Raw genomic sequence first — 21,832 nt, forward strand, 5'->3', positions numbered from 1 at the left:
GAGAGAAGATAGAATAAAGAAGCCTAGGTCTTTGTTTCTTCTTGTATTTTCTCTCTTGTAAAGGACTGAGAATGAAAAAGTGGGATTTTTTTGTCAAAGTGTTTTTACTCACATTTGTGTAGTGTATGTTCTCAAAGTTCTCTCTGCACGCTCTAACCCGGAAACAGTGAAAGGCCCTCAGGACTCTGAAAACCCCACATGCAACCTGGACCCCAGCTGACACCAGCTACCCCAGGCAGACACTTAGTTTAGGATCTTTCATGTGTATCAGGCAAATCTCAAATCTAATTAAGAGTAAATTAAACATCTCTATTATATCAAATAGTACCCAACAGCCTTGCTGGGTAACCCTGTTGGAAATATATATTTCCCTACTACCTAGGTTCATAATTCATTGGTTGATCATAAATTATTATTTAAAAGTGAAACACTGACACATTAGTATTGGGCTGTGGGTAAAGTGTTGCACTGGAAGATCGTGAGATTTTGTACAGCGACGGAGAATTAAAAAAGAAAGGAAATAGGATAAAGTAGGAGAGAGGAAATGAAAACTTAGGGGTGTGTCATGACAGACATTGAGCTTTTCAAATCATTGATATTCACTCCTAAAGACCTTGACAAGTTCTACAGTGTGTTTATGTGTGTCTCTGTATGTAGATGCTGACGCTTTTTCTCTTTCAGTGTCGTATTGGAAGGAAGATCCTGTCTGTGCATTGCTCTGTCTCACCATCTGTTCCTTCATAGACTGCTCTTACTGTACCTCCTCTAATAATATCCTGTTCTGTTTCATATGTGGAGTTGGGGTGCATGCATCTTATATTGGGATTATTTTAATAATTTTTTTCTCCTTCCTTTCTTTCATCCCTCATCCCTCCATCCTGCTATTTTTGTGTCCTGCTCAGTTACTCAGGAAAAGTCAAGTTACATGTTTACAACTGATGCAGTAGTGCTCCTTCACTCAAGCATCCATTCTGGGCATTAGAACAAACCACAAATAGCTCTCCACCTTACTCATCCTTAGTGCCTTTCACAGTCACAATGGCCTCTGTGGGTTGAAACAGGAACCCTGAACAATATTGACACCACCCTTGTAGGCTACAACAATCAGCTGATCACTACTTTAACACTTGTTTCCACACAGGTCTAGATTTACTCACAGATCAACTCAAATCTTTAAGCCCGGATAAAGGAAGTCCTCCTGTTCAATTATCCGTTAGATAAGAAGGGAGCTTGTGATTCTCTAAAACAAAATAGTGGTGTATCCTGTCCAAGTTTAGCTACAGGACAACACAATAAAGCCAACAAGCTTGAGAGCTCATTAACTGTCTGTTGTTTAGAGCTTCTAAATTTTGACTATGCAAGTGAAAAGCTTACTTTTCGGCTTTGTCATTACATGCTGATATTTCACATAACACAAAGTACCAAATGTGGGAAAAAAATATTTATTTCTACTAACAAACCTTTTTCATACCGACTCACTAGTCCACAGTATCAGTATACCGTCACCATAATTTTTGACAGAAATGTGAAAGGACTTGCTTAGTTAAATATGAAGCTAGAGTATTGCGATATTAACAAACTTACATACAGGTGCTGGTCATAAAATTAGAATATCATGAAAAAGTAGATTGATTTCAGTAATTCCATTTAAAAAGTGAAACTTGTATATTATATTCATACATTACATACAAACTCATATATTTCAGATGTTTATTTTGTTTAATGTTGATGATTACAAATGACAACAAATGAAAATCTCAAATTCATCATATCAGAAAATTAGAATATTGTGAAAAGGTTCAAAATTGATGGCCCCTGGTGCCACACTCTAATCAGCTAATTAACTCAAACCACCTGCAAAAGCCTTTAAATGGTCTTTCAGTCTAGTTCTATAGGCTACACAATCATGGGGAAGACTGCTGACTTGACAGTTGTCCGAAAGACGACCATCGACACCTTGCACAAGGAGGGCAAGACACAAAAGGTCATCGCTAAAGAGGCTGGCTGTTCACAGAGCTCAGTGTCCAAGCACATTAATAGAGAGGCGAAGGGAAGGAAAAGATGTGGTCGAAAAAAGTGTACAAGCAAGAGAGATAACCGCACCCTGGAGAGGATTGTGAAACAAAACCCCTTCAAAAATGTGGGGGAGATTCACAAAGAGTGGACTGCAGCTGGAGTGAGTGCTTCAAGAACCACCACACACAGACGTATGAAAGACATGGGTTTCTGCTGTCGCATTCCTTGTGTCAAGCCACTCTTGAACCACAGACAGCGTCAGAAGCGTCTTGCCTGGGCTAAAGAGAAACAGGACTGGACTGCTGGTGAGTGGTCCAAAGTCATGTTCTCTGATGAAAGTAAATTTTGCATTTCCTTTGGAAATCAAGGTCCCAGAGTCTGGAGGAAAAGAAGAGAGGCACTTCATCCACGTTGCTTGAAGTCCAGTGTAAAGTTTCCACAGTCAGTGATGGTTTGGGGTGCCATGTCATCTGCTGGTGTTGGTCCATTGTGTTTTCTGAGGTCCAGGGTCAACGCAGCCACATACCAGGAAGTTTTAGAGCACTTCATGCTTCCTGCAGCTGACCAACTTTTTGGAGATGCAGATTTCATTTTCCAACAGGACTTGGCACCTGCACACAGTGCCAAAGCTACCAGTACCTGGTTGAAGGACCATGGTATCCCTGTTCTTAATTGGCCAGCAAACTCTCCTGACCTTAACCCCATAGAAAATCTATGGGGTATTGTGAAGAAGAAGATGCAATACACCAGACCCAACAATTCAGAAGAGCTAAAAGCCACTATTAGAGCAACCTGGGCTATCATAACACCTGAGCAGTGCCACAGACTGATCGACTCCATGCCACGCCGCATTGCTGCAGTAATACAGGCCAAAGGAGGCCCAACTAAATACTGAGTGCTGTACATGCTCATACTTTTCATGTTCATACTTTTCAGTTGGCCAACATTTCTATAAATCCTTTGTTTTTATTAGTCTTCAGTAATATTCTAATTTTCTGATATGATGAATTTGAGATTTTCATTTGTTGTCATTTGTAATCATCAAAATTAAACAAAATAAACATCTGAAATATATGAGTTTGTATGTAATGTATGAATATAATATACAAGTTTCACTTTTTAAATGGAATTACTGAAATCAATCTATTTTTTCATGATATTCTAATTTTATGACCAGCACCTGTATGTGATTCCCACATACAGGTACACAGGACAAGATTCATACACATGCACACAAAATCCATAAATGCATATAAGGGGTTGTAGTTATTAAACTCTGTAGAGTGCTTTTTTACTTTTAAATTCTGTACATTTGGGGATTTTACTTCTACTCTCAAACTTAAGAATAAAATCAATTTATCAACTTTCTAAAGTCTATGAATCAGTCCTACTGCTCCAGATATTTAAGAGTCCTAGGTGTCTTAAGTACGTAGGAGTTGCCACTGGAGGAAGGTATTGAGGCAAGAGAGATGTACACGGACATTCAGGGAACTGAAGTAACCCTGCCCAGCTCATCAAACACTGATGCTTGGTCTGCATCTTAATATATGATGTGAGGGGTACTCCCTGCACATCCCATAAGCCACTTTCACACTGAAAACCTGGGTTCTTCTGGCTCAACCCGCTATCGGCTTTTGGCTCTTTTCCCATTTGACCTAAAAGCCAACTCTGACCCCCTGGCAGGACTGTTGCACATGCTTTTTACATGGGTATTTATATAGATGGATATTTATATAGATAGTTATTGCACAGGGTGTTAAGTATAGAAAAATAGATCATTGCACAGGGTATCAAATAGCAATTGCGCATTATAAATTGCACAAGTTATTGCAGTTGTACTGCTGCATTGTAGTGTCTGGTTGCAGCAGGAATGAATGACATGCGGTAGTGCTCCTTTTTACAAACAGGGTGTAAAAGTCTTCTACTAAAGGAGCTGCTCAGCTCCACGTTGCAGAGGGTGGGAGGTGTTGACCATGATGGGTGGAACTCCTGATGACAAGCTGCATGGCCACTGTCCCCCACCACTGCGTGTCCAATGACGGCATCACCGAGGGTAAGCGTTGCTGATGTCAACAGTGTGACGGAAATCAGGGAAATAAATAATGGAGAGTAACATGTACTGGAGCCAGAGCGTAGTCAGGATTCTTTATTGTTCCGCTCTTTTATCTATCCGAATCCCTCTCACTTGCACTGCGCCAAGTTTATCGAATGTAAACAGTTGTTTCACCTTGTTAGATCAGAAGCGTCTGGTCTAACCCAGGTAGACACGTGAGCAGTTCCAACGGTCACTAAAGAGTGATGGTTCCTGGGTTTAAACTAGACAGGAGGGTTGGAACTCTTCAGACTAGTCTTGTCTTGATACTGGTCTCAACCTGTTTTTTTAAGGTCTTGGGCTCGGACTTGGTTTCGAATCGTTATTACATACATATATACATATATCTATATACATACATATATCTATATACATACATATATATATATGTGTATGTATATACATTTTCTGTCACCGCAGGGTACACCCTGGACAAGTTGCCAGTCTGTTGCCAGTGCAGCACAGAGATAAACAGGACCACCAACCATGCACCTACACTCACATCTAAGGAGCATTTAGAGAAGCCAATCAACCTAACAGTCATGTTTATGGACGGTGGGAGAAAGCCAGAGTACCCAGAGAGAACCCACACATGCAAAAGGAGAACACACAAACTCCATGCAGAAAGATTCTGGGCTGGGAATAAACCCGCAACCTTTTTGCTACCCACTTAAACAGAGTTAACTGATGAATCAAACTCTTACCAAATCGGGAGAGTAGGAACGTGCAACCATTTTCCTATCCACAAACCTAAAAATCGTGCTCTTTTTCCTCGTTTTTCAAAAAGAAAAAAGGGTACTCCAGCTTAAGCCAGCACAGCCATTTTGACTTTCTTTCCACCTCTAGTTGACACGCTGACGTCATACATGTCACTGCATTTCATTGGTCCGAAACGTTTCTGTATCGAGGTAAACCAGCCCCTAAACACTTCCCCTGATGACTAACCATCTCTTTGCACGTTCCCTCGGAGGGTCCCCCACATTAAGGGCCGTCCCTAACCACGAAGTGATTAGGGCGAGCTGACACCTCACAGCTTAAGTAGTCTACATCAGTGGAGGCTTCCTGGGATTTGCCAGCAGGTAAAACAGTGACCTAATGATGGAGGTAACACATTAATTCAAATGTAAGTTCTTCTGCTTTGCTGCATCTTCATTAAACACTCACAGAAAATCATAATCAAGGAAAAAGAAAAAAAAATCATAATTAATTCCAAAAGAGAAGGGCCTCTTTAAAATATTTAATTTCACTGTATACAGCTATTTAAAGAAAGGAGCAAATGTTTGATTGCATGTCAACCTGCGCCACAGAGCTTTAGCCACTCACGTGGTGTCACTGTGTTGCCGTAGAAACCATCCCATTGTCGCCGATACCCCCCACCTCACCTTCGATCAAAGTGCCTTCCACAGCTGCGAGTGTGACTTCATTGGGAGTGACACTTGATAGTTAGGGTTAGTGTCTAGGGGGCGGTTTGGGATTTGTTTTCTGAAGTTTGTGAACTGACAAATCTCGTGACAATTGATCTTGCTTGCAAGGTAATCAAAACATTGTTTTTCTGGGTTATTTCTTTTCTCTGAAAACTATAATTTTTTTCCAGAGAAAAAAATACATTGGATAAAATAATATTTTTAGCCAGCAGTTGTTATCAGTTTTAAAAAGCATGACTGAGTCACGGTGTTTACTTTCATCGAGATGATGACAACTTCCTAAAGTGCTTTTTTTCATTCAAAACCACTGACAATAAGTCACACACTTCAACTTGTAACAGCATCATAAAACTGTCTGAGTTGAACAGGGCTAAAAATACTCAACACTGTTTTAAACAACAAATCTCTTTCCCTTTAAATTTTTTCTTTATCTTACTGCCTCACCCTTTCTTCTTTTAGGTGAATCCATGATTGTTAATCATCTTGGTATTTGCCAGAGATGTGATAGAATTGAGACAAATTTTGTTCACTGCTCTATTAAATTATTTTTCTTAAGAGTTTTTCTAAAATCTTTTGAAATATGTTTAATGAAGAAATCACCATAAAATGTACAGTGATTTGGAAATGTTTTTTTACCATTTGCACTTTTTTCCCCAACTAAAACATCAATGGTTTCCTTAAGATGTTATGTTACAAGCATAAATCATGACATAATTAAGTGGATCCCAAAATGTTCTTGCTGTAGTCAGCAACTCCCTGCATCTCTTTATCCCCTCCGGAGTCACATCGGAGCCCTTGTCCACATCTATAAAAGAGTTCTTCTTGTCTAGACTGTCTTGGTTTTTTTACAGTTTGCCCCACTTTTTTTTATTTTAAGATGTTCCCTAAAGCATTGACATAACAGCTCAGATTAAATTACACCAGTGTAAACAAAAGAGGTAAAAGTAATTTGTTATACAGTATTCTATTTTGGGATAACATATTTAAGGGATTAAAAATATAATGCATATCTTACATTTAGGATTTAAAAAATGGAAAAAAATGTATCTTCTTTCTACTTGACTGTTTTGCAAAACTTTGCGTTGCTGTATGGAATAAAACCCAGATAAAATCATGTACTCTTTAATGTGAGATTCATCCCATTTGTATGCCTTCACACCACAATCTCCTGCTGAGTCACGTTCTCATGAATGCAGCACTTATCTTATTGCAAACAAAACAGTGTCATTAGGTGTAATTCAATTGATAATTATGTTTCAGTACAATTACAAGATCATTTTAACATCATATTGGATACAAACATTTGTCCTATTAGCTCCATTAGGGTCAACAGTAAGAGCGCAATCCAGGGTACTAAAGGAACTCCGGACTGCTGTGTTGAATCCAGACAGCCTTCGAACACACAGACATCATTATGGGAAGGGCACGAACATGAATGATGCTTGTAACATAGGGAAGGTCCCTATGCAAACTGAATTGGCAATAGGACACATCCTACAACATCTAGCTCCCCTAGCATCTACATTATAAAATATGATTATATAACAATAATTATATTATAAATTATCAATATCATCATCCCATTATAAAATATATATATGTGCTTTCAGTAACAGTCAAAAGCTAAATCATACTTGCTGTCTGTGTTATTTTCAGAGTACATTCTATGCTAAGAAAAACAACAGGGGAGCCTATTGGATTCAGTGGGGGAGCTGGTTCCCTGGGAGTGCAGTAGGCCCCCCAATCCTTTTCTCCCCATCCCTGGACTCCTCCCTCTGCCTGCTCCATCACAGTGCCACACATGTAGGACTTTGGGTAAGGGGGTAGTTACTGGTGGGTCCTACCTCCTGATGATGTCCCCCACCCCAATTTTATTTTGCATTTTAGACACTTTCATTCAACATTTTCACAACACACATCTATGTAGGGCATTGACTGGGGAGGTGGGGGGTAAGGAAACCTGGGGGGGGGGGGGGGGGGGGGGGGTTATTGTGTGGGCCTCACCTTGGATGGCTCCACTTGTGAAAGCAAAATCTGTTGGGCCCCTTTTTTTGGCATTAAGACAATTATTTTTATTGCCATATTGCCAGATAGGACACTGTGGGGAAAAAATATACATTGAAAAATATTACCTGAATTCTTTACCTGTCTATCCTTCAAAGAATTTCAAATACATATGGTGAAGAATTTAACACAATGCTTTCCAGGGTAAGAAAGTTTCTGCATGGATACCTTTTCAATCCAGACCTAAGCTCTTTTTATTGTACACATTTTGCAGGGTTTGAAATTGCAAAGCACGAAACCAGTGCTTACAGCTCACATTTTAAACAGGTGGATGTTAATGAAGAGATGCCAAAAGTCTGGTTAATCAGTATTCTGTATTGTTTTTAAGAATCTAATAAGGGAAAGAATAAATGTGTTTTCTAGCTACATGCCACCCCCAGCTCATAACATATTTAGTAAGATCAATTTGTCTAGATAGGGATTAAAAATATCTTGGACAATCAGAAACAGGTTGAACAATCAGCCCAAATAAATATGTGTGGGATATTGTTGGCTTAATTAATTACACCCATGCAACAATTACATACAAAGTCTTCCCCAAAAGTGTGCATGAATAAATGAATGAGCTTCTCATTCCAGAACACTAGTTGTGTCACAAAGGGGGTGGAGGTTTGACAGGACCCAAATGCAGGCTGAAGGAGTTTTCTTGAAGTTTTATTAACCCACAGTTCAACAGAAGCAAAAATCTAAACCTTAAATCCACAAAAATCCAAAAATACTGAAGGCCAGGAATACTAAAAAAAATGGGGCAAAGAAATAATGAAAAACCAGCAAAGAGTGACTCAACAGGAGGAGAATAAATGGGAGAGACAAACAAAGGCCAGGCTAATTTGCAGATTGGGAGCAGGTGTGAACAGAGGAAAGACGGGAGCTGGGGAAAAGGAGACTGACACAAGAGGGCAAACAGAAAATATCCAAGAACTCAAATACAATCAAAAATATCTAGAAAACAAGAATCTAAAATAACACCAATGAAAACAGATAAAACTAGAACAAACCAAATCCATGACAAGTTGGTCATCAATTTTTTTTTAATTTACTATGAACTATTTTTCATATATATATATATATATATATATATATATATATATATATATATATATATATATATATATATATATATATATATATATATGGAGAGCTCTGCTCTTTTCTAGTAATTTACTTTTCTAGTAAAGATTATTAGTTTGTGAGCTTAAGCTTATTCACAGTGGGAGCAACAGGACAATGAACCAAGTACTGTACACTAGCAAATCCACCACAGAATGGTTAAAGAAACCTCTCAGATTTGTAAATATGCAAATAAACATCCACCTGTTTATTTGGAGCTACATAGATGGATATTTCAACAGTAAAAAAAAAATAAAATAATGAAAGAAAAAAAAATTCTACAAATAGCAGAGGAAAAACATTCCCCAAAAACCAATATTTGTCAAATGTGTTTTTTAATCAAACTAAAGCCATGCTTTAAGATTGCAGTATGGTTATAATCAGTGTTGGGAAAGTTCTCTTTCTACGTGAACTAGTTCAAAGTTCAGTTCACACATTTTAAAATGAACTAGTACAGTTCATAGTTCACAATTCCAAAAAACGAACTAGTTCATAGTTCTTTTTTTTTTTTTTTCATATATTGCTCAATTACACCATAGCCTACTGTAGAACCACAGACAGCAATTATTTTATCAGTTGTAACACTGAAACTGTGCGTCAGATTTCATCTTCATATCCAGTTTTGAATCCTTATCCAACCAGGGTTTACATTAGCATTGAGGGGACAGCATTTCCCCATTGTTGCTTTAATGCTTTGTTGCTGTCCATTCACTTCACACTAGTAGCAGCTGCAGCTTTCACCCCTACAGTATATTCTCAAAAACATCAGGAAAAATGTGCTGCTTGAATGGTCTTTTTTATGAGTAATTATTGAAAGAAAAATAGGAAAGTAGTCTTTAAGGTGCAAATGTTTTTTTTTTTTTTTTTTTATAATTTCTTCCATTTGAAATTCCATTTCAATACATACTAAAAAGGAATACTGGAATCCTGGAAAATTATACCAGGCAGGTTTAACAAACAAGTTACATGGATAGTAAAACCCTCAAGAACAGGGGTCTTCTATGTTTTCCAGACCAAGGACCCCCAAACTGATGGCGAGATGGAGTGGGGACCCCCTAACTATATATATTGTATGAAATTGTGTCCTATAGTCACTCTATTACAGATGGAGTAATGTAAAGAAATTAATTTCTCCCTGGGATTATTAAAGTTTTTCTGATTCTGATTCCTGGTTGTTGTGAAGGAAACGGTGCCCAGCTTGAAAGAGCTCTTGTGTGTCGCTGAATGTGAGCATTGATGACTGAAAGACATCTTCTGCCTCCATTTATCTGTTTACTACAGTGTGTTGATTTCATGTTAATGAGTATTTAGACATTTCAATTAGTGGGAAAAAAATGCAGGGGGGGAATATAAAAATATCAACTAACCATGCAGACCCTCATGCAGTACCTCCGTAGACCCCCTAGGGGTCGCGGATCCCCTGTTGAAGACCTCCACTCAAGAAGATTTTACTACCACAAACTGAGGGACCAGGCTGAGGTAGGAATTTAAGGTTACTGAAGTGCGGATTTTTTTTACTGAAAGCCGGCGGGCAAACTTGTTGCCATCATCCTCACCGACCACCTGGTCATAAACCTGTTTTAAGTCGCCTCCACGCTGCTGTAGCTTCCACGCTGCATTTTGTTTTGATGACGCACGCGGCTGTAGGCTACGACACTGGTAGCTGCTGTTGCCAGATTGGGTGTTTTTCCCGCTACATATTAAGGCCTGTTAACGGTGTGATTTAGCTTGGGTTTCGCCTGGAGGGCTTTATAGAAATCAGGCAACCTATTGAACGGAGTTGAACTGAGAGAGCGTGCCGTTCACAGACACCAGAATGAACGAGTTCACAATAACGTTCATCAGGCAATAATGCAGTACGTTCAGTTCACGTTCGCCCAGAATATGAACGAGTTCATGAACTTTCGTTCAATGAACGCGTTCAGGCACAACACTGGTTATAATGTCTTACCAGAGTTATTGCTCATTTTGTGTTTTTTTCCACTTTCAGTGTCTACAGTACAGGAGCCAAATCATGATAAGGAAAGGAGTCAAGAACCTTACACAGAGAGCAATCTGGAATGCAGATCAGATCTCACTGACCTTCCACATCTTCTTTCGAGCGCAAAACATTGGAGTTTAAAGGAAGATGATTATAGGTGTTTTCTTATCAGAAATTCACAGTGGAAGTAGTCACCTGTTTCCAGAAACTGCAGTCTCTACTCAAGTGAACATCCATTACCTCAGTCACCTGATTCCAGAGAAAATTATGCCTTCAAAACAACAAAATTATAAAAATGATAGCACAATTTTACAAACTGGGACTTGGATGTCTTTATTGGCTGATAATATTTTACACAGATTTATGTTGTTTTTCTTATTGACCACACAAGGTAATAATAGGGGTTACCATAAGCAAGGTATAAATACAGTGCTGCAAAAAGCCAGCAATTCTGAAAACAAATACATTGTAGGGAGAAACACATATTTATCTTTTTTTTTTTTTTTTTTTTACTTTAAATAAGCTTCATATTCTGGATCTGTATTTTTTTTACCTAGTCCTTCTCCTCTTTACCATCACTGTGCACACTCTCAGGAGACCAGTGTTACTTCAATGAGTTCACTTATTAAAAAATCCAATGTACATGTCTTTCTGTCTTCTGCTCTTTCCGTCTTCCTCTTATGAGGAACCCAATACTACGAGGCATAACATAGACATTGTCAAGTCTATGCTACCTCTCCCGCTCTGAGCCGCTGTCTCCAATTATCTATTTCTGTCTTCTCCACCAGCCCGCCGTCCCAACCATAGCTGCCAGTAACATATACTGCCCACACTGTTGCTGCAGCAGTACACCTCTTTAGACCACCTGTACCAGAAAATCCTCACTATCAATTGTAAGAACTATAAACTAAAATCTACAGAATAAAATAATCAATTGACAGGAACAAGAGAAGTAAAGCAAACAAAGTGAATAGAATGATATTGTAAGCCACAAATAAACACTTCTAAGAACGGTTATGCTAAAGCAATGGAACACAAACTGACCAGTATCTTTTTCTGACCTGTACAGGAAAAAAGCCTTTTTGCCCTGGAAGTTGCCACAGTACACTTTAGTTATATATAATCTGGTTATATACTAGTCTAGTTATTTACAGATGTGTATTTGATCCTGTTTATTCCAAGCGTGAACTGTGGGCAGACACAGGGGCCATTTCAAGCAACCAAACTATTGCCTAAAGAAGTATTTTACTGCATTGGTGTTGAAAACTTAAAGTCGGTATATCAAAGACATTAAGTCACCAGTAATGATAACAGTGATCAGTAGATTTTAAGGCACAATCAGGGTGGAAGAGTTTTTTTGTTTGTTTTGTTTTTGTACTCTGGATGTGATGCTTTGAACAGGTTAGATATTTAATGTCACATTTTATTATATTATGTTCCTTTCCTCATATTGTGCTCCTTAAGCAACATAATAAAGAGGAATAATAAACTTAATAAGTAACCTCCAAAGGGATTTTTTTAAAGGGACTGATACCATGTTGTTGATCAGCTGACAGCCCAATAAATTGTGTTACCACGTTTATCTGTATGTACATTTGACTCCTGATATAATAGCTTAGGTTAGATTTTAATAGCCATATTCCTATATGTTCAACATGAGATCATTTAAACACGCCTACTTCTATCAAACTGAAGGCTTTTCAAGAATAATAGCACCTTAAAAAAGTTGATCCAGCATGATTATATTGTATGTCTGTCTGGTTGTTCTAAAAAACAAGAGAACTTGTCCCATAAAGCAAATTCTAAAAGAAAAAAAAGCATATAGCATAAAGTAAATTCTAAAAGTAAAAGCACAGGTTTGATAGAACATTTTCATTTTTTGTCCTGCAAAAATCAACATTCACAGTAAAACATTGCTTCATTCTCATCATATTGGGGCACACTTTTCATATGAAACAGTTTTTTAAATAAAAAGTCTGTTTTAGATATGCTAAGATGGATAAAATCAACTAACACTTTGTCATCATCCAGTCAGAATGTAGATACTGTGATGAAACTAATATCTGTGGGTGCAAACTTTTAACAATCACACTCGAGATAATTGGCTTGTCAAAAAAAAGCAATATCTTGGTGTATTTTCAGTAAGCTGCCCACAGAGCTGACCTGGTTTCATTGACTCTCTGATTGGGACTCATCACTGCAAAGGTCTCATGGACACGAGCAGAGTAGTTTCTCCTAGTGTCATTTGGGAGACCTGAAAAAGAGCCGTTTGGCAGACTTCATGGCGTCTAAATGACAGTCTGAGGTTTAAAGGCCTGGGTTTCCAAAATAAACTGTGAACACAGCTAGTTAGAACAGCATCCGTCTTTATAATTAGTTTAGTGGCAAAACCAAGTTGTTGTTTTTTTTATGTGTAGGTAGCAAAAGAGCTGTAAAATATTTTTGTGATTGCATAACACAGCTCATGAATTCTAATTAACCAGCAAAGCTGGATGAAACAGTGACATAAAGTATGGGCTGATTTAAAGGGGAACACCGTTTTTTTTTTCACATTGGGTCCTTGATTTTACGTTGATACATTATGTTCTACTCACCCATATGAGTTTTGTGTCATTTGGAGCTGTTCTGAAGATATTCCGTTAGGTTATATCCAAGTAACATCTTCCTATGGGCAACGACTTGAAGGCACAAATTAAACTGTTCATAATTTATCATTTATGGTACGGCAGCATTCATAACATGTAGGCGAATCACTGTCCCCCAGATATCAATTCCATTGGGACCAAGTAGCACTGGACAGCGAAAAAATGCAAGAGGAGGGAGTTTTGTGTCGGAGGTTGTGGCTTAGTCTCCTCCATCATAAATGTTTTATTTAGAGGAGGAAAATGGGGACCAAGATGTTTTGGAAGAGGACACCAGGGCGGCAGAAGCTTGGTTTGGTGTAGAAGGCTTACAGCCGTACATGTTTGACCCCTTGCCTTGCAACGCTGCCAGTTCTGTTAGCTCTACACCTGCCAAAGACACAGACGTCTATTCCCATGAACACTGGGACGTAACTCAATAGTAAAGTAAATTATTCTTATTTTTTATTTCAACCGTTGCATATATTAGATTCGGCATATGAATCAAGATGCTATGACCGAACAACTTTGATTGACAGATGACCTTTGATATATGATTGGCCGAATTAAGGTGTACAAGCTGACGTATAACTAACTGGCCTGCATAAAATAACAAACGAAAAAAAAACACAGATTTTAAGACAGGATTTTTTTAATATAGAAATTTTATACATTTTGGGACACTATAGTCTGATAAAGAGAATGATTTGACATTTAAAAATTATTTCCCTACGACTTTAAAAAGATTGACAGACTACGTGTAGGAAAACTGTTTGTTTTGGAAGATGTAGGAATGTTTTTCAACATTTCCCTTTTTATTGTTGAGGAAGTTTTGTGAAACTGCAAGCATCACAATCAAGCAAGATGGAATCCATGATGCCACACTTAAGAAGCGGCAGAATGATTGGAGAAGCGTCTAAACATGTGGAACCTGTTCTCTACTAACAGAATTTAATGATGTCCATGGTGTAACAATTAGTAAAACTATTGCCGTAGCAAGAGGTTGGTAAAGGGTTTGGAGATTTTATTTTCTTGAAAAGGCCAAAGGAACATGCAGAACTCTTTCATTACGAAGCTTTTTGTCTGATCATTTATTTCAAACTTCCACATAAAAAAAAAAAATGGTGTGACGTCTTCATGCTAAAGATACATTTATTTATCAAGTCTTTCTCGCCAGACAGAAGACAACCTCTTTCCAGCTCTATGATACATCGAGCATTTTCTTTGGCTCTATCAGTTTGACTTCTAAAGTGGCTCTATATTTTGATGGGATCTTCTATCATACTCATCTTTGACTATAAATATGTGCATAGATGATTAAAACAGAAGAGTATTTCTCCTTTCTAGTCCTTGCCCCCTGCTTCTCTCGAGACTGTGAAAGTGAATGCCTTGTGTCCCAACACAGTGGCTCATGGTTTAGCAGGGAATAAAAATACCTTTGTTTCCAATTTTGGTAATTACTGCTCTGTCTCTCTTTCCTCTTGCCCAGTTTGTCTCAAACCACTAATAAGATCCCAGTCCATTAGATTTTAAATTAATTACACAATTCAAGCTGAATTTGTATGCCGCTAATATTAGACAGTTATCTCTGACAGCTAATTTGCCAGCTTCATAATTAGTGTCTTTGGCACCATGCTATAAGGTTTTGTGATACCTGACACTCTTTTTATCCAGCACCAACAAGTTAAATGTTGCACAAAAAATAGTATGCACCTGTGTTAATGGCATGTGAAGGCAAAACTACAGCCCAAAACTTTAATTTCTATCCTCTTTTTTATCATATGGATGGGTTAATTTGACTTACAGTTTAGATGAAATACTTTAGAAGGAAGACAATATATTATTAGCCAGTTAGTTTATAAATCCGGTGTGTACAATTATGGTTAACCAACAATTTTGTAAACATTTACATAAAAGATGATTCAATCTTAAGCATCAGGCTAGGTTCACAAGAATGTATTTCTCTTTTATTTCTGGCTTTTGCTCTTGTTTTTACATAAAGGTATAGTAAATCGAATATTTGTTTCTTGACAACGATAAATGCAGAGATTAATATAAATTGATTGACAAAAAGCTATTTGAAAAAAAATCATAGTAAGAGGGGGAAAATGTAGTTTCAAAGGCAAAGGCCTCCCTTTCTGATGGACAAATCACAGCTTAGCTACCTTTAAACTAAACTAAATGTAAGTTTTAATATTCAAGCTATTTGTTCATGCAAGCTCTCAGACAGCTGTGTATGATAGATGGAGAAGATTCCCAACTGTTCTGAACTTCTTTTTTCTTTAGAAATTCATGCAAACAGCCATGATTCAGCCAAGAGAACTGCCATCAATCCCATCTTCTAAAGGTGCATTCATACAGCTGATCCAGGGATCAGTTCAGGGAAGAGTTGAATCAAGAGAGTTCACATCGGTTTGCTTTCACACAGACATTTTGAGACCAGGCCAAGCAATGTCACCCATTTCTAATGGCTTCTTTCAAGGGCTATTTTTTTCCAGTCTTGAGAGACCAAGATAGAAAAAAAAGCACAAAGAAGAAAGACCATCTGCCTGACTTTCTGTTGCCATTGTTCTTTGGTGTTGAAAAGCAGAAGTGGATCTGCATGTTTTCACTACTTGCCCCATCCTATGCTTTAATTTGAGCTCTTAAAATAATTAATTTTTCCTCAACTCAAATTGGCTCATCTTACATCACATCTTTTTTTTTTTTTTGGTTTGGGCATACTGGGACGGTTACACTTTCTGACTATAAGCAAACCGCTCAGGGGTCAGAATAAACATCTGCCACAGTATGGATTCAGGGTTGAAAGTTAAAAGCATTCCAAAGGATTGATGTGGAATCACTGCAAGGTAAAGGTGTTTGAAAGCAAGTGTTTGCAACAGGTTTAGAAAAAAATAGCAACTGCTACTGCATTCCTCCCTAGTTAAATAACATCCAGAGTAGCGCTGATAAAAAAAATATATAATCATGTGTTTCTTTTATATTTAGCCACAATCACTTTTAACCCTTGCTAATTATCAAAATCGGTCCAGTATAACCTAAAAAAAAGGACTGTACATTAGCTTTATGTCAGTTCGCAAAAAACACACAAACATGATGTCAAAGCTGTTTTTACAATTATTACCGCCTGGATGGGCTAATTCTTAAATACTGACCTTTTTCAGAATGTAATTCAAGCTGAGTTATTCTATCTTGATAAAAGATACTTGAAACATTGTCAAAACAAAAAGATGTTTCTATGTGGTTCAATAATTTTTCTCAAGAGACAAATACTTGGCAATACTTGTTTACAATGTAAAGTTTGTTCCTTAATAAAAAACAAAAGTGGAACTTTTTTGTATCAAAAGCTTGAAATTTGTCATTCTTCACCCAGGATAGGTTAATAATTGCATTGGGACATTAAAATTTTGAATTTGACATTGTTAGGGTTTGTGAAAGTTGTAGGGAAGCGGCTGTTCCAACCGTTGCATTTGCAAATTCAGTGGTGCACGACTTTACACGTTAATGTGACTGGTCGTAGGATTGGTGGAAGGTTTGCAAGCAAGTCTGATTGTGGACGGTTTGTCGGAAGCGCCTTGCTAACCAGTTAGCAACTTAGTCCTAGTAGGTGCAACCTGACATATAACTAACTGGCCTGCATAAGATAATGGAAAAAAACACAGATTTTAAGACAGGATTTTTTTTAGCAACAGAAATTTTCTAAATTTTGGGAAAATATCGTCTGATAAATAGTAAATTTATATACATGTTTAGGCCAGAATGATTTGACATTTAAATATGACTTCCCTACGACTTTAAGCTTCTAAATTTCTCTTGATTTAAGTGACTATGTCAGTAACGAACTTTCCAAACGTCTGGCATATTCTAAGCTAATGAAAATATTTAATTCTAATATTTTCGATCTTTGATGACATGTTTGTCTCTTTCTCTGTATTACCCTACAGATTTACACAGTACAGTCCTATGGAAATGCTTACAGTAGACACAAGGGGGAAGCAACTATGCACAAGCCTCAGGTCCCCTCACTCAATGATTACCGGCCTGAAGCACTGACTCCCATCATGATGAAGTGCTTTGAAAGGCTAGTTAAAGAACACATCATCTGCAGTCTGCCGCCAACAATCCACTGAGGACCCCATCTCCTCTGCTCTTCATCTGATCCTGGCACACCTGGAGGAGAAGAACACCAACATGCAGATGCAGCTTTCAACACCCTCATCCCATAGCATCTGATAGGCAAACTGGAACAGTTGGGCTACAATACACCCCTCTGCAATTGGCTGCTAGACTTCCTCAAAGACAGACCTCAGATAGTCCGGGTTGGACAGAACACCTCTGATATCATCACCCTGAGTACAGGCTCCACTCAGGGCATCCTGAGCCCCCTGCTGTTTACCTTGATGAGTCACGACTGCGTCCCCAGGTTCAACACCAACCACACCGTGAGGTTCACAGACGAAACCGCCATGGTGGGCTTCATCAGAGTCGACAACAACCAGGACTACAGAGCACCACATTCTTTGGGGTGCACATCACAGACACCCTCATCTGGACTGTAAACACCACCTCACTGGTCAAAAGGGCACAAAAGCGCATGTACTTCCTGTTGAGGATGAGGAGAGCCCACCTGCCCCCACACATCCTCACCACCTTCAACAGAAGCACCATAGAGAGCGTTCTGACGAGCTGTCTCACTGTGTGGTGTGGAGACTGCAGCACCTCAGACTGAAAGAAGGTTAGGAAAGTAGTGAAAACAGCAAAGAGAATCATTGGGGCTCCCTCCATTAAAGACATTTCATCACAGTGCTGCGTGTCCCGAGCCCGTAACATCATAAATGACCCCTCACACCCCCACCATGGACTGTTCTCCCTGCTGCCCTCGAGGAAGAGACTTCGAAGCATCTGATGCAGGTCCAGCAGATTCGGGAACAGTTTCTTCCCCACTGCTATTAGACTGTTGAATGTTGTATTAAAATTGGATTAAAAATGGGATTTAAAAAAAAAAATGCTGAATGTTGGAAACTCTAAATCATATATCAGTCTTATGTTTACATTTTATCACTGCTGCTTACATTTTATCACTACTGCACTTTAAAAATGGAAATGTCTTGAGAGCTGTACTGTACTAAATTTCTGTTTGTATACATTCTGTGTGCACAAAATGACAAGAAAGCAAAACCTTGACAACAGTGACTTTAATCTTAGATATAGATCAAATATACTTTGTTGGTTGAGGAGCTTTCTCAAAATCAATTTCTAAACAAATGATCCCTTCCGAAAAACAGTAGAGTGCTCACTGACAGAGATAACTGAAAGTGAAACTTAAAGCTGGAGGCTGGGGTCTTACTTACTAATGACCATGAGTTATTGATTGGATTCATTCTGACACTGGACAACCAATAAGCAGAAAGAATCCCCAAATTAAAGAAAATCCTGTTTTGATTTAGATTTTAAATTATAAAAAAGGCTTCCCCATTGAACATTATGAACATTTTTTAAATCGGCATTCTTTTTAAGGATAAGTAATAAAGTAGATTCCTGCAGGGGAATGTTTAACCTTCTTTTTGACTTGCATGACCCTTGTGCACTTCTCTCTTGCTTTGAGATATACAGTACTGTATAAACAAACATGCTGTCTCCTACAGGCTGACGGATGCAACATATACACAAACACAAAGTCACATTTCTTTACATCAAAATATTATTTTGAACGTTACATGCACATCCTGCAAACATTCATGCTCTAAAAGCTAACAACACTTCCACTTTTTTCCAAAAAGCACAAAATCGGATTTTGAAGACTTTGCTTTAGATTGGGTTTAAACTGAGATAAAGGTTTAAAAGAAAAATAAAACAGAAGTTCTTAACTATGTGAGCAAACTTGTCACCCTAAAGCATAAGAAAAAATGACCACACACACTTAATTTGTTATGTTATCATGAAATCCTTTCTCCTCACGGATGGTGACTCATCTTTTGTCCCTAGTGAACCCGTATCTGGCAATGAGGTCGTAAAACATTTCATATGATGCAATGTGCCACTTAACAAAGCACCACTTACCACATGGGGAGCACCTCACTAAAAACAGCCTACTTACAGCTGAATAAAGTAAACAGAAATAAGCCACCCATAGCTTGATATGGTAAATATGTGTTATGGTCTAATCTGTTTGTATTTATAATGAAAATCCCCTTAACTGGATGATCTGCCTCAACTTATTATGCATGTGTTTTCACAAGACATTTGTGGGATGTCAGTATTTCAGAACATTAGTATACACTGGATGTCAGTCATTAAAACTGGGTGTGGTGGACCTAAAATAATAAAAGCTTGTTTTCATATAAGTATATATAATGATATATATGCTGCATCAGGTCCCCAGACATCTAGAAGTCAAATCTCATACCGCATCAGGTGTTTTTCAGTGACCTGTACCTCAGTTCAAAGCTTTCAAAGGAAATGGCACTGGGTGACTCCTGGAGATGCATCAAAAGCTATATTATTCATTAGGTAGGAGTGGGGGCTTGTGTCATAACCCACCGTCTGCTCTCTAAGTCTCCCCTCCCATTACACATCTCAGTCAGATGTAATAATAACACCTCATTGCAAAGGCTTCCCAACACTGTGACCTTGTGCTTACGTTCTCAACTCACCTCCCTGGAACAGACCCGGACAAAGCGTATCCAAAAAGAGCACAACAAGTGCCCAAGTGGCTGCCTCATACTATCCTGCCACCTTCAGTGGATACAAGCCTCCTACTCTGTGCTTCTCAGCGCGTTTTGGTGAAACACACGCTTAAACAATCACAGAGCATCAACGCAATTACCATCAGCTTGCTGTGACACAAAAGGTGTACGGAAAAAAAAACATGCGTGCACCTGACATCAACATGGCCAACTCAAGGGCGTCTGGAAACCACCGCGAAAGCTTTGCGTCTGGAAACGATTTCAAATGATCCATCAATTTCATGATGAGATCTTTTGCTCACCTTTATTGCTGTCTTCTTCTCTGTTGAGATGCATGACTCGTTTTACCATCTACTCATTTAGACTATCAACTAACTAAGCTATGCGCTTTCCTAAAAGAGTTGTCGAGATGAACTCTTATCCCATGTATTTCTGCTGTCTTTGCCCGCCGGATGCCTTCTTCTGTTGGCACACGGAGACGCGCCTGCACTTGTGCGCTGTGCGTCCTCCTCTCTGTTCTCCTTCAGTTGGAGTAGGTACAGTCTAGGTGAGGTTTGGAGTCTGCGTTCTGGCTCTGTCCACTTTCTCTCTGAGTATGTTTATCGCCTGAGCCCGCATTTGCTCAAATGACTAGTCGGAGTAGAGGGGTTTAAAGGAGGAGACGGCAGGCAGACGGGCGGGGTGACGTTAGGTGTCGGTAGGGGGTCGTCTTCTCGGAGGCGAGGCGAGGAATCGGCACGTTCTTGGTGATTCTTACCGTTTTTATCTGAGGTCTTCATGGTGCAAGCAGACTTCTCTGGGAGCTCCTCAAAAATGAGCCTGACCTCATTTTTAACGGAATAAATTTGGGGTTTCCAGCGCGCGCACGTGTGTGCGTGGTTTGTTTTTATGAAGATGATTGTTACTCAGTTAAGTAGCTGTAGGGAAACGAAATATTTTAGTAATGTGACAGTCCCTGCTGAAAATATTAGGAAAAGCCTAAAGCTGAAGCAAATGACAGGGACTCCTGTTTTCAGTCATCTACACCCTCTATGCTGTTTCTATTTCTGAGAGGATGCCTTTACGCACAAGCTGCCCAAGTTGTGCTTTAGGTTCAATCTGTTGCTCACGTGTTGAGCCCGTATTGGTTTCACTGGAGTCATTTTACGAGCGTCTGTGCGCTTTTATTGTTATTATTATTATTATGGCATTGTAGCCAATAGGCCCAAACAGCCGCTATGGAGCATTTACTAACAGTTCACGTTCGCCTGGAGCCACGCGTTGAACGTGGCTCTCTGGCGATCTCTAGTGTTGCTCATAAATCAACTGCGCTCATCTTGGTTGTCAAGAAGCTTGGCCATCCAAAGAAGAAGATAATGAATTTTGAAAAAGGAGAAGTTATGCATTAAAGGAAATCGAATATTTGTATTATTTTTATTATTCATTATAGCAATAGGCCTTCAATGCAAAGATCCAAAATAATGCTATTTTAGATTTTTAAACAACATCAGTAGTAAAATGGATCCAGTAGTAAAAAAAAAAGGAAAAAACAAATCTACATGTTATAAAACCTTTTTAAAGAATTAATTAATAGGTCACTTGGGTTGATTTCAGAACATCTGCAAGATGTGCGTGGAAAATTCAGTTATTTCCAGTTATTTCAAAAGCCTTATAAGTTAAGATTGAACATGATCATTTTATTTTCTTTTTTTTAAAACAACTTTCATGTGGCATTACTTTTTTAAAGAAAGAGGAAATTCTATGTTGTTTTTTTATAATGGCATTTGATAAAAATTTCAAACACTGTTGACAAAGTTTTATAATCTTAGAGAGAAGAGACCTGTAACATTAACTATGAA

General features: G+C 38.5%; 1 protein-coding gene across 3 annotated transcripts in view; it reads right to left on the reverse strand.

Annotated features, from left to right (window-relative positions):
* syt7b (synaptotagmin VIIb) overlaps positions 1-20,854 on the reverse strand; it is a 159,732-nt gene extending 138,878 nt beyond the window's left edge. Inside the window, exon 1 of one of the 3 annotated variants that reach the window (XM_038283871.1) lies at positions 20,297-20,854. In XM_038283871.1, coding sequence (XP_038139799.1) covers positions 20,297-20,345 — 49 coding nt within the window. In that variant the 5' untranslated portion in view covers positions 20,346-20,854. The remainder of the gene's footprint in view (positions 1-20,296) is intronic. The other 2 variants (XM_038283872.1, XM_038283873.1) reach the window with 2 other exon arrangements.
* Positions 20,855-21,832: the final 978 nt, after the last annotated feature.

The sequence above is a fragment of the Cyprinodon tularosa genome, unplaced genomic scaffold (assembly GCF_016077235.1).
Source record: "Cyprinodon tularosa strain WSP-4 unplaced genomic scaffold, ASM1607723v1 ctg197, whole genome shotgun sequence".
NCBI classification, from domain to species: Eukaryota; Metazoa; Chordata; class Actinopteri; order Cyprinodontiformes; family Cyprinodontidae; genus Cyprinodon; species Cyprinodon tularosa.